Below are 15717 nucleotides of genomic sequence, written 5' to 3'. Positions count from 1 at the left end.
TTTTCTTTTATAAGTTATACTTTTTTGTCCAGTTTATGTCTCAAGAAAAAAATGAAAAAAAAGAGAAGCAAAGATCAGAGAAGAGCTTTACTTTTATAAGTTGTCTTGATCCTAAAGCTCAGGGTATACTTGATGAATTTAATAGAGGACTACCTTAGTCCAAAGCTAATTTTCTAAGATGGTGACAGTTGGCTATATTTTCAGATTCTCAATTTTAAAGGAAAAATTCCAATGTATACAAGAAAGGTGAAAAAAATGGCCCATGCAAATGAATAAAGTAAACTTTCAAAATTGTTCCTGAAGAAGCACAAATTGTGCTCTTATATGACCAACACTTTAAAACAACTGTTCTAAATATGCTCAAAGAGCTAAGGAAAAATTTAGACAGAATAATAAAGAAATAAAGGCATTGGTATATGAACAAAATTATAATTTCAGTGAAGATATGGAAATTATAAAATGAAAGCAAACAGTGTTTTGGAGATAAAAGTACAATAAAATTGAAAAATCTTGCAGAAGGAATCAACAGCAGATTTCAACAGGCAGAAGAAAGAATCAGCAAACTTGAAAATACAAAATTTGAACTTACAGTGTGAGGAGAAGAAAGAAAAGAATTAAGCAAAATAAAAAGCCTAAGTCACATATGGGACTGGGAACACACCACATGAACCAATATATTTGTATTACATATTCATTATAATACAATATATGTATTAGAAGAGTATCAAAAGGGAGAGAGAGAGAGAGAGAGAGAGAGAGAATGTGGAAGATAGATTATTTGAAGAAGTGATGGCTAAATCATTTAATATGTCTTTTTTTTAATCACAACAGAATGGAACTAGAAATCAGTAACAGAAGGTAAAGTGAAAAATGGACAAATATATAGTCTTACAGATAAAATGGGACAAGAAATAAATTTAAATGAAAGTGGAAATACTTTGAGAGTTATAAAATTAAAACACTATTTGCCAAAACTAATGAGATGTGACAAAATAGTATTAAGAGGAAAATCCATAGCTGCATATGTTAACGTTAAAAAAAAGAAATATATCAAATCAACAATTCAACTTCATAACCTAAGGAACTACAAAAACGAGGACAAACTAAGCCAAAGCTAGCAGAAGAAAATAAATCATAAAGATTAACACAGAGATAAATAAAAAATGTTAAACAATAGAAAAACAGTCAACAAAACTAAAAGCTACTCGTTTGAGAACCAATAAAATGGACAATCCTCAAATAAGATTGATTAGAAAAACACACGACTTAAGTTACTAAAACCAAAAGTAGGGCTATTAATAGCTGTTTTACAAAAATAAAAAAGATAATAAGAGAATATTATATTAGTCATCTTTCTGTCACTGTGACAAAGTCTCTGATACACTCAATTTATAAGGAGGAAAGAATTATTTTGGCTTAGGGTTTCAGAGTTTTCAGTCCATGGTATCTTGGCACTGTTGCTTTAGGCCTGTGGTGGGCCAAAATTACATCATGGTGAAAACAAGTGATGGAGAAGGCCTGTTCACCTCATAGCATCCAGGAATCAATGAGAAAGAGAAAGGGGGCAGGGTACCAATATCTAAGTCAAGGGTACCTTTTAAAGGTCTCACCACCTCCCAATAGCTCCATGGGCATTTAGGTGACATTTCAGATTCAAACTATAATAAATACTGTAAATAAATGTATGCAAAAATTAGAAAACCTACATCAAATGGACAAATCCCTGGACATATCCTACCAAAACAGAATCACAAATAAATGAAGAAATAAATAGACCTATAACTGGTAAGGGAATTCAATGAGAAGACAAAACTTCCCAACAAAGAAATTCCCTGAAACAGATATCTTCAGTAGGAATTCTATAAAATGTGTACGAACAGTATTTCTCATTACTGGAAAAAAACTTCAAAGAGGAATGAACACTTTCTAATTCATTGTATTAGGTCAGCATTACCCTGCTACCCAAATTAGATAAGGACACTAAAAGAAAACAAAATCACAAATATTACATCATCTTTTATTACTATTCATGTAAAATCATGGAAAAGGAAGTCGCCAGCACCTCGAAAGGATTATACACCACGAATACATTTTTTTGCAGTGCTGTGGTTTGAACTCAGGGCCTACACCTTGAGCCACTCCACCATCCCTTTTTCTGTGATGTTTTTTTTCAAGATAGGGTCTCACAAACTGTTTCCCCAGGCTGGCTTTGAACCACAATCCTCCTGATCTCTGCTTACTGAGTAGCTAGGATTACAGGTTTGAGTCACTGGCCCATGACTACATTTGATTACTTCTAGTATGCAAGGATGACTCATCATATGAAAATCTATCATCAATGTAATATACCATTTTAACAGAAAGGAGAAAAAATGCTGTATCTATTGACGCAGAAAAGGCACTTGACAAAAAAGCTTAAGATCCTTTCATAACAAAACATTCAACAAACTAGTAATAAATGGATACTACCTCAACATAATAAAGCCATACGTGAAAAACTCAGAGCCAACATCATACTAAATGGTGGAACTCTAAAATATTTTCCCCTATGAACAAGACAAAGATGTCCACTTTTGCCACTTTTATTAAACACAGTATTGGTAGCTCCAGTCAGAACAATTAGACAATAAAAGAACTAAAAGTTCCAAACTTAGAAGAAAGAAATATAATTATCTCTCTTTGAAGGTGACATGATCTTATATGTAGAAAACCCTAAAGATTCCATAAGGGAACTCTTCAAACTATGCAACAAAGTTATAGGATACAAAACCAACATGCAAAATTCACTAAAATGAATTAATCTAAAAGTAATTAAGAAAACAATTGCTTTTTCACTACCATCAAAAATAATAATAAACTACTGAAGAAAAAAATCAACTGAGGAAAATTAAGACTTTAATACTGAATGTATTAAAACATTTCTGAAAGAAAGTAAAGAAGGTATAAATGGAAAGGAATTTTGCGTGCCTGGATTAGAAAACTTAATATTGTTAAGATGTCAGTACTAACCAAAGCAATGCATAGATTCAATGCAATCCTTATCAAAACAGCAACAACTTTTTTTTTGCAGAAACAGAAATTCCATCCTATAATTCAGGAATCTCACAATGACCCTAACTAGCCAAAGCCATCATTAAAAGAAGAAAAATGTTGGAGGACTCACACTTCCTGATAGTAAACATTCTATAGAACTCTAATAATTAAAACATGTACTGTTATAGAGGAAAGTCATTTCTGACTATGTGTGAAGTTTCTCTTCCGCTGTAACACTCAAGAAGGTTACCTGTGGCTTGGCATGTCTGCCACTGCCACCTGTGCAGGTAGAATGTTGTGCTCACTCTGTAAACGAGGAGATTGGATGATGATGAGATGAATGTAGATAGATGTGGATGCACACGTCAGTGTCTTCATGGGAGCTGTGTGTGTCCTTCCATGTCCTGTTCCCCCTCTACATGTGGATGATGGTTGGAGGGGAGGCACTTGTGATTAGAAAGCAATGTGTGTGGGCATTGGTTTCTTGTTTGATTTAAGGGTGGGCTTCTTTGGGTCCACAAGGAACTGTTTACTTTCCATGTGGTATTTGCATAAAATCTAGGCCTGGCAACTGTAGGTGATTTCCCCAGATCTCAGTGTTAGCTCCTACCATCAGCACCATGTCCTCAGGGTGAGCCCAAGCCTGGGGTCCTCTTGTGGATACCTGGTATTTGAAGGATACAGGTCATCTCAAATGGGGCTCCTGTGTCCCTTCCCAGCCCCATTCAGAACTTTCCCACCAGACCCGTTAGAAGGTGCAGCTCTCCTACCACACTGCTTCTAGGTGCACACCTCCTCCCTCCCTACTGATGGGAAGGTCATGCTGCTCCAAGCCAGCAGCTTGCTCTCCAACAGGTCAAGTGCTTAAAGATAGTACTTTTACCTGCCCTGCACTGGGGCCTGATGCCCAAGAGGGAAAGGAAATACTCTAACTCAAACTTAATGCATCTTACCTGAGACCCGGACAATTAACTGAATCACCAAGGTAGTCATAAAACCCTTGTGGGAGGTTTCAGATTTATTTAATAATGTAATGGTTTAATATTTTGCTACCTTAAAATGCAGAAATAATAAAAAATAATCTGTGAATTTTCTTCACACAGCTAAGAACTTTAGTTCCAGTGGCTATATGACATAGTTTTGCCTGCATCCGGTGGGCATTTTTAAGCAATGTTAAATTGCTGCTCAGTGTCATTTACAGATTATTTCTATTGAAATTGTGGACCTGAATGATTGCAGTTGAGAAATTCACAGGGACTTCATGATTCTCAGTCACACACACCCACTCATGCACACGCACACCTTTGCTTATTAAAAACTTGAGTGAGATGGAGGGAAACTACATGATTAACAAATTCGCCTCTTTGTGCCTGGAAGGAAGTGACGGGGCACCCAGGGGACTCACCTTCCCCTTCCCCTGGGCCTTTCTCTATCCCTTAGTCCCTCCACCACATTCGCACATGCCCCCTACCCAAAGATGGCTGTGGCTGTCTCCTGCTGCTCACCAGTGGAGCTCCTGTGGAATTTTTTCTGTCTCTAGGATGTATCCAAAGGATTCTAAGCCATGAGAATCTGCTTTCTAGAGGGTGGAATGTGACCCTCCAACTTCAGAAGCACAATTTAAAAAAATTCCTGTCTACACACATTAGAGAAATAAACAGGTTCCAGAAATAAAGCATGTATCTTTGTAAGCTAGAATTCGTTAAAATTTTGGAAACTGTGTTTTAGTGGTTTGCTTAACACATTTCCCATGTAGGGCTTCTCCCCAAATCCTGCAGTCCTTTCCAGTGAAGTGAGGTGGACACATTCTGAGAGCTGTTTCCTGTCCCTCCGGACTGTGTTCTGTCTGTATGCTGTCCTCACTTCTCCATCCATATAGGTGGCTCCAGTGAGCATGGTTTTTTTTTGCATGAAGCAATAAAAGTACAAAATACTTACTTTTTTTCACAATTTAATGTGTTCTGCAAAATCTGTTGGCAACCCCCTTATCCCCATCTAAATTCTTTTTTACTTGTGCTTTTACTTTTTGCCTCATATCTGAGGACTCTTAAAGAATGAGCACAGACACATTCTGTTTTTAGGTAGAATAGTAAATCACAGTAGGTGGTAGTGGTCAGGGTTTTCTCTGTTAGTAAGTGTTAAAGAAGGTATGAAGATAGTCATAAATGTACAAAGTGTTTGAATCCTGCTTCAGTTCACGTGCCCATGTGTCTACATGATGACAAACTTTGACAGGGAATAAAGCCCTGTCTAGTGTCATTAGTGCCCCTCCCCTTCAGCATGGCCTTAAATCTTCAAGATGGAGGGGAGGGGCATAGCAGCAGCAATCATCAACCAATAGGATGTACTTAATGGTGACCAGACTGGCCATTTCAATGGTAAGAATATTAGTCTGACCACACCACAACATGACTTCTTGGGTTCCTATAGAGATGGCTTCAGCTTCCACCTCTCCCCCTAAAGGTCTGCTTCTTGCATACGAGGAGCCCTCACCCTGGCTGGCAGTGGAGCTGGGCGATCTGTAAGTGGGGGTGGGGCTCAGGGGCTGCTGCTGCTGTTTGGAAGTACTTTGCCGCTTATAGACCAAATCTTAATATTTTTCTGACATTCTAGTAAAAGCAGACCCTACACAAAGTGGATATCAGAGCTAACACTGTGAGGAGACAAACAAGGAGAACAGTTTTCTCAAAGATAATGAAGTATCACATATTGTCTTCATTTTACCATTGATTTCAGTGTATCCTTAGAAAACTGAATGCAACAAAACCCAGGACATTTTTGGAAATTGTATGCTCTCTAGCAACATTGTGTGAATTTTTATAGAAGCACTATTTTATGAGTTATACAAAAAGTTATAAAAATGGAAGACAGCTATGTAAATGGGTAGGATAGGATAGTATAGAACAGTTCAGAAACAAATTTTTGCTGTGTATGGTCAAATGATTTTTAACAATGGTGCCATGACAATTTACTGAGGATAGGGCAGTCTTGTCAACAAATGATGCAGAGAACACTGGATATGCATATGCGGAGGAATGAGGATAGACTTTTACCTTATACCAACTACATAAATTAATTCAAAGTAGATAAAAATCCAAGTGTAATAGCTGAAAATTTTAAATCTCTTAGAAGAAAACATAAGGGGAAAGTTTCGTGACATTGGATTTAACAAAATTTTTATGAATAGGATACCAAAAGCAGAGTCAACAAGACATAAAAAAGGATAAGTTGGACATGAATAGTATTAAAAATTCTTGTATCAAAAGGTAATATCAACAGACTGAACAGCAACCAATAGTATGGGTTAAAGCACTTGCAAGTTATATATCTGACAGTGTATTGGTATGTAGAAACATATAAAGATCTCCTACAACTCAACAACAAAAACCAGTTAAAAATGGGCAAAAGACACTTCTCCAAAGAAGACACAGATGTACAAAAGACACATGGAAGATGTTGAACATATTTAACCATTAGGGAAATACAAACAAAAGTACAATGACATACTACTTCACACTCATTAGGATGACTGTTATCTTTTTTAAAAAAGGAAAAGAAAGTGTTGATAACAAGGTAAAGAAAATGATGCCCTTATGTTTGATGACAGGAATTTTTAAAAGCTACATCCACTGTGGAGCAAAGTGTCCCAATTAATGAAAAAATTCAATATAGAATTACCCCGGGATCCAATAATTCCACATTTAGTTATATATTAAAAAGTATTAAAAGCAGGGAATTGAATAGGTATTTGCATGACTATACTCATAAGCAGCATTATTCATAATAGCCAAAAGATATAAATAACCAAATTTCCATTTATGGATGAATAGGTAAACAAAATATGGCATATATACACATATATATTATATGTAGATATGCTATTCATTACATGGTACATGAATAAACCTTGAAAATACTATGCTACAGAAATGAGATTGACACAAAAACATAAATTTATTATTCCTTTTATATGAGGTACTTCAAATAATAAAATTAATGGACAAAGTAGGATAGTAATTATCTGGGAATCAGGAGAGGAGGCTATTAGAAGCTATTGTTTAATTGGCAGAATTTCAGTTGGGAATAAAGAACACATTCTGGATATGAATAGTGGTGTGTTTCACAACAATGTAAATGTTCTTACTGCCATTGAATTGTACACTCGGAAATGATTAAAATGTAAACTTTACATTATGATATACTTTACCACATTAAAAATAGTTTGAGTCCCTTCCTACCTCAAAGTTTCTCAGAACACTCAAAATTTTCATTAATAATCTGAGATTGCAGTTGAGAAGGGACAAAAGGAGTGGCAGTGAGGAAAAATGAGAGTAACAACCCACCAGTAAGCAAGGCTTTGTATTTTTATTTTCAACTTGCTTGTGGTGGCCCAAGCTTGGCATATGAACTTCTGTTTTAGATTCATCCGAAGTTCTTATATCTTCCTTGCTTACACCAACTAATTTAACTTCGGAGCTTATTGACTCCATAGCTACAGTCATATTTCCCCTTAAATGGGCCTTCAGGGCTCCATGCTGTCCCATCATCATCATGATGTCCCTTCCTCCTCTCCTCCAGAGGAGAGCAGCAACCAAAGAATCATTCACTGAAGCTTGTCTTAACCCTATCTCTGCCACTCAGCCTCTGTGCATTCATGAATAGGTAAGACAGCTTAGATTCACTAAAAATTACCGCTTTGAGTAAGAACAATCACCACTTGATTCTGGGGAGCTTTCTCACATTCTCTAACTCATGACAATGGCCCTTTCCCTGTGTTCTTTCAGAAATCTATGTCCTTGTCAACATCTCATCTTCATCATTAAAGCTATTAAGAACTCTGAGGAGTGTGTGATTTCTATTCTACCTACAGGTTAAAAGTTAGTATGCTAGAGTCTCATAGATTCTGGCAGAAGACATGAGAGTTCTGGGTCAGAACTTTATTACTTAGCACAGCAAGCAGAAGGTTATTTATATTTGTGTTTGTTTCCCCTCCTTCGAGTTCCAGTCATGTCATGTCGAGTGTCTCAGGTGAAAGCTGTGCACACAGTGGTTTGCATCACAGATGAGGAAACCTGAGTTTAGGAAACCCCAATCTTTTATAAAGAAACTACTAGCAATTATGAGTATTTTTTTCCTCAAGGGGCAACAAACAAATCTTCCCTTTGCCTTAGAGGAAAACAATGACTCTTCTAAGACTGTTGACTAAAAAAAATCCTTATAATATGCTCCAGTACAGAATGTCTGCGTAAATGTTAAATACTCATTGAGAAATGACTCCAGACTCGTGATCCTTCTGCCTCAGTATCCTTAGTGCTGGGATTATAGGTGCCACCATGCCCAGGCTACAAGCTTTTACTTTTAATGTTCCTATTCCATCCTCTACCTTCAACAATCCCTGCATGTCTACCACAGACAGGGTCTGTTTCTTTTTTTACATCTCTCCCAGTAGTAAACTTCTGCTTTATATGAGGTTCTTATTAGCTTGATGTTGGTAGGCAGAGTTTTTCTGTAGTCACTTGGTTCAGGCTCAATCTTAAGCATACTATGCGTGTGTGTGGCGGGGGGGAGGGTTTCTGAGGGTATCTTCTCAGCCAAACTGCTTTATTTGTGTGTGTGTGTGTGTGTGTGTGTGTGGTGGGGGGGAGGGTTTCTAAGGGTATCTTCTCAGCCAAACTGCTTTGTGTGTGTGTGTGCGTGTGTGAAAGAGAGAGAGGGGGAGAGAGAGAGAGAGAGAGAGAGAGAGAGAGAGAGAGAGAGAGAGAGAGAGTTTCCCCTGCCTCTACCTCTTTGGTTGCATAGGAATAGGAATTCTGCAATGCTAAAAAAATGGCCCATTAGTCTTTCTGGTCATTTTCCTCATGATAGGTTTATTTTCTTCTAACTTTCCCATTCAACTCATGTTTACTTGTGATTTGTAGGTAACAGAGTTCACTCAGTATTTTTGATTCCTATCAAGGAAGAGTTCAGGCAGAGATTGGGGGCTTGTGATTTTTCTGCCACAGTGACCTATTTTCTTCTGTAGGCTTGTACCACCCAGGGTCTCTCTGATCCCCCACTCTGTTCCCAATCTATCTTGTAAGCATATAATAGAGGTCCATGGGAAAAAGCCTGAAAGTAAGTGTGAACCCCCGGTGTCTGGCACTCCCAGGGTTTTCTACTGTCACAGTAGCCCTTACATAATCTTTAGCAATTCATTAAAATATTCAGTTAACCCATGTGTATAGTGGCTAGTGCTTCTTCTCATGTTAAGTCACAGGTATATGAATCCAGTCTCCCCCTGGAGAGATCCAACCCTTAGAATTCAGCCTACTTCAGCTCTCTGATGGGTTAATGTAAAACTATACTTGTGTAGTTCATTTGGCCTTTTCTCCTTGATAGGGTGGGAATTATGTCTTTCCAGGTAATTACAGTTTAGGTGACAGTAGAACTCTTTACTCTGAGCTTCCTTTACCTTAAGACTCTTACTCCTCTCTCTCTCTCTCTCTCTCTCTCTCTCTCTATATATATATATATATATATATATATATGTATATATAATTTGCAGTATTCATGATTAAACTCAGGGCATGGCACATGCTAGGCAAGTGCTCTGCCACTGAGCCACACGCCTGCCCCTTTATTCTATTTTTATCACTCTAATAGGAAATGTAGCAGTACCAGGCTCCTAATGAATTACTTTTTTAAATGAGTCCTATAGAATCTGGCTTCCCGAGGAAGCAAAATTCCTGGACTTATGTCAGTCTGTGTTTGTTGCCCTAACAAATAGCAATAGAGGACTTTTGTTGTAGAAATAAGACAATTTTTTGGATATTATGTCCTTAAAATTATTTTTAAGCAACCCCTAGTTGACATGTTACTTAGATTAAATTTATAATCTGCTGAAATCAAAGAATTGGGAGCCACCATTCTTATAGTAAAATTTATAAACATGTTACTCATGTTTTCAATACCACACCAATAGAATTTCTAATTATCCCTTTATTAGTGCTCTAGTTTTCACTTCAGGATGTGGAACCACTGACAGAACCATGGCACCAAAGCAGGATGGGGGTAGAGTAGAAAATACTCTACTCTCTCCCCATTTGCCTCCTCCCAAATTCCTGCTATTGTTTCACATTTACTGATCAGAACTGGAATTCAGAGAGCAAGGGAACTGAGGTTATGCAGACAATGTATAGTAAGAACCACACTGGAAAAAGTAAAAACCAAAAGAATGTTAAAAACAACAGGTAAATTTAATTTTAATAACATATCTTAATACAAAATGCCAAGAATTAGTAATTTCACATTTTAACTGGTCTTTGGAACTGTGCATTATTATTGCAAAACACAACAATATGAAAAATAGGAACAAATTATTAATTTTGTATTCTTTTTTCCTATGTCTTTGAAACGTTATGTTTTACCAATAAAATACTAGACGTAAGTTATGTTATTTTAACATACTTATCTTTCTAAGTTGGAAATGTAATTTATTATGATAACATAGCATTTATTATTTATTATAATGTAGTTTATTATAGTGACATGAAAACACATTATTATTTTGCTAGTTAATTATTTTCTTCCTTTCTCTAAGACTATTGCTTGATATTTCAATGTGCAAACAACAAGAACAAAATTCAGTTAATTTTAATTTTTTTTGGTGGTACTAGGAATTGAACTCAGGGCCTTGTGCTTGCTAGGCAAGCACTCTACCACTTGAACCATACCTCCAGCCCCTTTTCTTTATTTTTCATGTAGGGTCTCCCTTTTGTCTAGGCCCACCTTTGGACTAGGATCCTCCTACCTCTACCTCCCAAATAGCTGGGATTATAGGCATGAACCACCATGTCTGGCCTTTTAATTCTGTTTTTACTAAGTCAGTCTGAAATGCAGTATGTTATCATTTCAACATCAAAGCAATATAAACATATTATTAATTACTTTTACACTTTCCTCCTTTACTGCTTTAAAATGCAGTCTGTTTCAATTTCAACAAGAAAACACTATACACATATTACTACTTATTTTCAATTCTTTTTTGTTACTAAGTCATTGAAATACAGTAATGTTGACATTTCAATATGTGATCAGAACAATTAATTTTAAATCCTTTTTGTCTTTGAAATATATTATACTATTGTTTCAACATGTAAACAAAGAGTAACTATTACTTATTTTATATCCTTTGCTTCTTCCTAAGTCTTCTATATGCAATGTGCCTTTTATGTTTATAGAACATCACATTTTGGAGTGGTCAAATTTCTAGGGCTCAATAGACACATGTGGCTATGGTATACAGGGAAATTCTAGTAGAAAAGGAGCAAGTACATACAGAATGACTTATACCATGAAGGAGAGGTACATGGTGCATTAAAAAAGAATAACTGATAATAAAGTAAGAGAACTAGGGGAAGTAAGGGATCTTGATATCCACAAAAGCTCATGCAAAAAAGACTTGGTTCCCAACAGATGGTGATATTGGGAGGTGGTGGAAACTTTAGGGGTGGATCCTAGCTGGATAAAGTAGGTCACTGCAGGCATGTCAGTGAAGGGAATATTAGGACTGCATCCTCTTCCCTTTTCTCTGCTTTCTGGTCACCATGAAGTAAGCAGTTCTGCTCTGCCATGGACTTCCTACCATGATGATCTGCCTCATCACAGGCCTAAAGTGATGGGGCCAAGCAAGGAAGGACTGAAACCTCAGAAACTGGTAGCCAAACTAAGTATTTCCTCCTTATAAGTTTATTATCTTGGGTATTTAGCATAGTGACAGATAGCTAACTAACACAGGAAGTAAGAGAAAAGCTTTTTGTGGAGATAACATTTAAGCTATGTCCTAAGTGCTGAGAAGCTATCCAACAGTATGGACGCCAGTTTATATTGAACACAACATATAAAAGGAAAAGAGAAAATAAAATCTTGGGTACAGGAGGGTTAAGTAACTTTCAAAAGTGACCCAAGAAGGAGTGTAGGAACAGATAAATCGTAGGAACATTTGTACTCTGAGTGGATTGAGGCAAGGACCTTATCTTATTTTCCTTCTCATTTTCAGTACCTGGAACAGTACCTCATAACAGATCCTTGGTTAATGTATATGAAATAAAATACAACTGTGCCTAAAGGTCTGAAACCTAGGAAAGGAGGTTGCAACATACAGTAGGTGGTTGACATAGTTTTCCCCCCTTTTAATTACAGATGGTTTCTCATAAGCAAACTATGGCAACCTGAAATATAAGAAGTTTAAAGTAATTCAGAGGATAAAATTATTTCCTTCAATAACCACTGCCCACTCCACAAAAACATCAAGGAAATGTTTCAATTGACTTGGGTCAAGTACCTGTAAGTGAACCAATTAGTATGGACAGGGAAATGGTATACCATTTCACATCACATATGTAACACTGGGGTCAGTAACAAGAAAGAGGATGTATATAACAATAGACAAGAGACCCACGGAACCTCTCCAAGTCCTCTAGTTTCTTCTTAGAGTTCTTTTTATAGAGATCAGTTACATATCCAAACTTTTTAACACACGGTTTCCTGGAACAATAGAATTATATATATATATATATATATATATATATATATATATATATATATATATATGATTTCTCCGGGCTTCAGGCAAGAACACCTAGTGCTTTAAAAACCCCACATCAGTGTTGAAACAACTATTTGTACCATGAAAATCATTCAGAACACATGGTCCAGTTCATGTCTTCCCGCTGTGCTGCCTGTAGCATCCCCTTCAATTGTGCTTTCACTTCAGCAAGCTTCTGCTGGTTTAAAGTGTCATGAGAATTCCATTGCTCATAGCAGTGTACAGGTACAGGATAAATTACATACTTCAGCTCCATCAAAGGTGTTAACTGCTGTAAAAGATGCTTGAGAACAGGCATGGTAATGGGATTAGAGGCAAAGCTAAGGACACGGAGGTGGGAACAACGGCTTAGGGTTGGAATGACAGCAGAAAGAGTAGAATCTGTTATAAGGCAACTATCTATCTCTAGATGTTGCAGGGTACCTGAGAGATTCTCCAGAAGAGTCACAAATGGCTCAGAATATTCCCAAGATATCTGAGTGTTACTGAGATTCAACAGCTTTAAGTGGTTTGCCTGAAGGCTCTGGGACAAGGAAATGAAGTCTTTGTGAGAAAGTTCACAGAAAGTCAGATACAGGAAATCCAATTCAGGTGGCAGGACTCTGTAGAGAAAAAAGAAAGGTACTTTTAAAGAATAAGTATTGGACCAGGATAAGAAAACCTGGATTATAGGGACCCATGACTCTAGAATAAACTATCTTGTAAATATATTGCAACAGCAGTTAGCAATGTAGGCTGCAGAATTACTTAAAGATTTGGAACCTTAGGAAAGTTATTTTTCTATTCTGAGATACAGTTTTTAAAAATCTTTAGAATATACACAATATCAATTATTATATAGGGTTGTGAAAAAGAGTAAGTGAAAAAAATTTATCCCACTTAGTACATACAATATAAACAATCATGGATCTAATTCACTTATTTGGTGAAGATAGATCAAGGAACGCAGTCAACTAACGATTCCCTTTGACCAATCCCTAAATGACTTTCTTCACTCAGGTCCTAAGCCTTAGAGAAAACACATGAGTGAAATGATCTGACAGTACTAACTATTGTGGTCAGACCCACGAGTATGTGTTTCAGTGCTACAACATAAAACCTTTCTCCATCTGAACATCTCCCCTTCCTCTCTAGAAGGCTGGAGAAGTACTGTGTCTTTTTCCACCAATGTTTATGGACTTATTCTGTCTACATGTAGTTGGCTGATTAAATGAATGACCACAGTTCATTTTTTCTAACCATCTTTCTCCTCACTATAAGAAAGACACTCTCTAGCCTGACTAGTTTCACACTCCTAGCAGTACTGATGCTGAGGTGGAAGGAAAAATAGGTTACAAGGAGCTTTGGAATACATAAGAATGGTTGTTCTCATACCTTAACAACAGGGAGTTCAGATAACCTCATGTACCTACCCAACCCCTTACCTGAGCAGTTTGTTTAGCTGGTCTCTGATGGAGAAGAAAGATAAGCTGAGCTCCTCGAGGTTGTCCATCTGCCCAAAATGGGTGAGAAAATTTCTAAAGTTTTTCCCTTTACAAGATCTAAAAATGATTCTAGACAGACTAAGGCTATCCAGGTGGATCATCTGAGCCAAAAGAGTGGAGACTTCACTCAGATAAGCCTGATCAATTCCCAGGTGATCAGTGCATACCAGATCCAGAAACTTTAGGGTACTTTTGTAGTCAGATGTTTTACTAATTTGCAAATCTCTACAGCAGAGGTGCAAGGATCCAAAGCTCTGCTCAACTTTATTCAGAAGCACAGAAAGAAATTTCCTTGATCTCAAGGTACCATCGAAGTAAAGGTCTACAAATAATTCCATAGGCTTCCTGGATGACTGAGGCTGAGACTCTGAATTTGCAATATTGTTACAGGCTTCTTGAATTTTTAAGATAGACTGCTGGGAGTAAATACAGGACTGAAAGCAGAAAGGGAATTTGCTTGAGATGTCAGTACATGTGGTCCTGCAGTCTGCATCCTGCCTTAAATCTAGAACCCTCAGTTTGGGAGCCCTGTAGGGAAAGAATAGATAGTATATCTGAGAGGTAGCAGATTTTAATGTAACTCAACAGGATCAATGATGAGAGGCAGTGGCACAACCCTTTTAACTTGGTCTTCACTGCATATACTGTATGCCAAATCTTCCCCATACAAATCCAATAGTTTTCATTATATTCTCCATCCTTTATTCTATCCTCCCTAGTGTTAATGTCCTTCTTCTATGTAAAAATACCCAATATATAAATCCATCAGTAGTATCCCCAATTACCCCTATTACATAATAAACTCTGTAAGACATTAAAAGTGTTTAGTAGGACTCCCCCCAAATGAACCAACAGCCTCACAGAGACCTTCAGCATTTACCATTAACTACCTCTGGAAAATAATATGCCCTCTCTCATATCAGGCACCAGCAAAATCTCCTGCTGACTCACATGTCTCCATTGCACATAGTCTTACCGAGTAGAAGAGTTCTGGACAGGAAGGATCTGAAGACCATCAATCATGGCTTCTAAAACTTCACAGTGTGGCTCCTGTACTCTCAGTGTCCCAACATGGAGACAGCGAAAGGGCCAAGTACTCACTATTGCCTTCAGTATGTTCTTACGTTCACCAGAGAAGGCAGCAATGAACAATGGAATAAAGAGCTCTCTTGGGATCTCCTCAAGGGCATGGATTAATACAGGCTCATTAACCATCAGATTCTGTATAGCGAGGTCCAGCAGTGTGGGTATCTCCGTTTGGTCCATATTAATGAACCTACATCAGGGTAAGAAACATTTAGAAATCCTCACAAGACATCCACAATCTCTTACTTGTCACCAAAGTTATCAAAAGACAAAACACTTAATAAGTAAATACGTGGTGAATCAGACAGCCACCTCTAGAGAATTCTACTATGGACATAGACTAGAAACTGGCCTGTGTGTATAAGTGTCTGTTTGTATATACATATATACGTATACAAATATGTGTGTGACTATGAGGCAGACTAAATTAGAGGCATCAAGGCATGGGAATCAACAGATGGGTAATGAAATATTGTATTAATGAATAAATTATGAGCTGGCATGCATCTTCTTTTTTACACACTTACC

General features: G+C 37.2%; 1 protein-coding gene across 1 annotated transcript; it reads right to left on the bottom strand.

Annotated features, from left to right (window-relative positions):
• Positions 1-12707: 12707 nt before the first annotated feature.
• On the bottom strand, positions 12708-15369 carry LOC141419928 (melanoma antigen preferentially expressed in tumors-like). The gene is made up of 3 exons (XM_074064411.1): positions 15080-15369; positions 14044-14631; positions 12708-13221 (listed from the first exon to the last, which is right to left on the bottom strand). Exons 1-3 carry the CDS (start codon positions 15367-15369, stop codon positions 12708-12710), a joined length of 1392 nt encoding a protein of 463 aa, XP_073920512.1.
• Between the last annotated feature and the right edge of the window lie 348 nt (positions 15370-15717).

The sequence above is a fragment of the Castor canadensis genome, chromosome X (genome assembly GCF_047511655.1).
Source record: "Castor canadensis chromosome X, mCasCan1.hap1v2, whole genome shotgun sequence".
NCBI lineage: Eukaryota > Metazoa > Chordata > Mammalia > Rodentia > Castoridae > Castor > Castor canadensis.
This window is presented reverse-complemented; position numbering and strand designations above follow the sequence as displayed.

Coding starts and splice junctions, on each gene's coding strand:
- LOC141419928 (XM_074064411.1), bottom strand. CDS start 15,369: ATGGACCAAACGGAGATACCCACACTGCTGGACCTCGCTATACAGAAT. Junction 14,632..15,079: donor GTCCAGAACTCTTCTACTCG/GTAAGACTATGT, acceptor CTTTCCCTACAG/GGCTCCCAAACTGAGGGTTC. Junction 13,222..14,043: donor CAGCTAAACAAACTGCTCAG/GTAAGGGGTTGG, acceptor TTTTCTCTACAG/AGTCCTGCCACCTGAATTGG.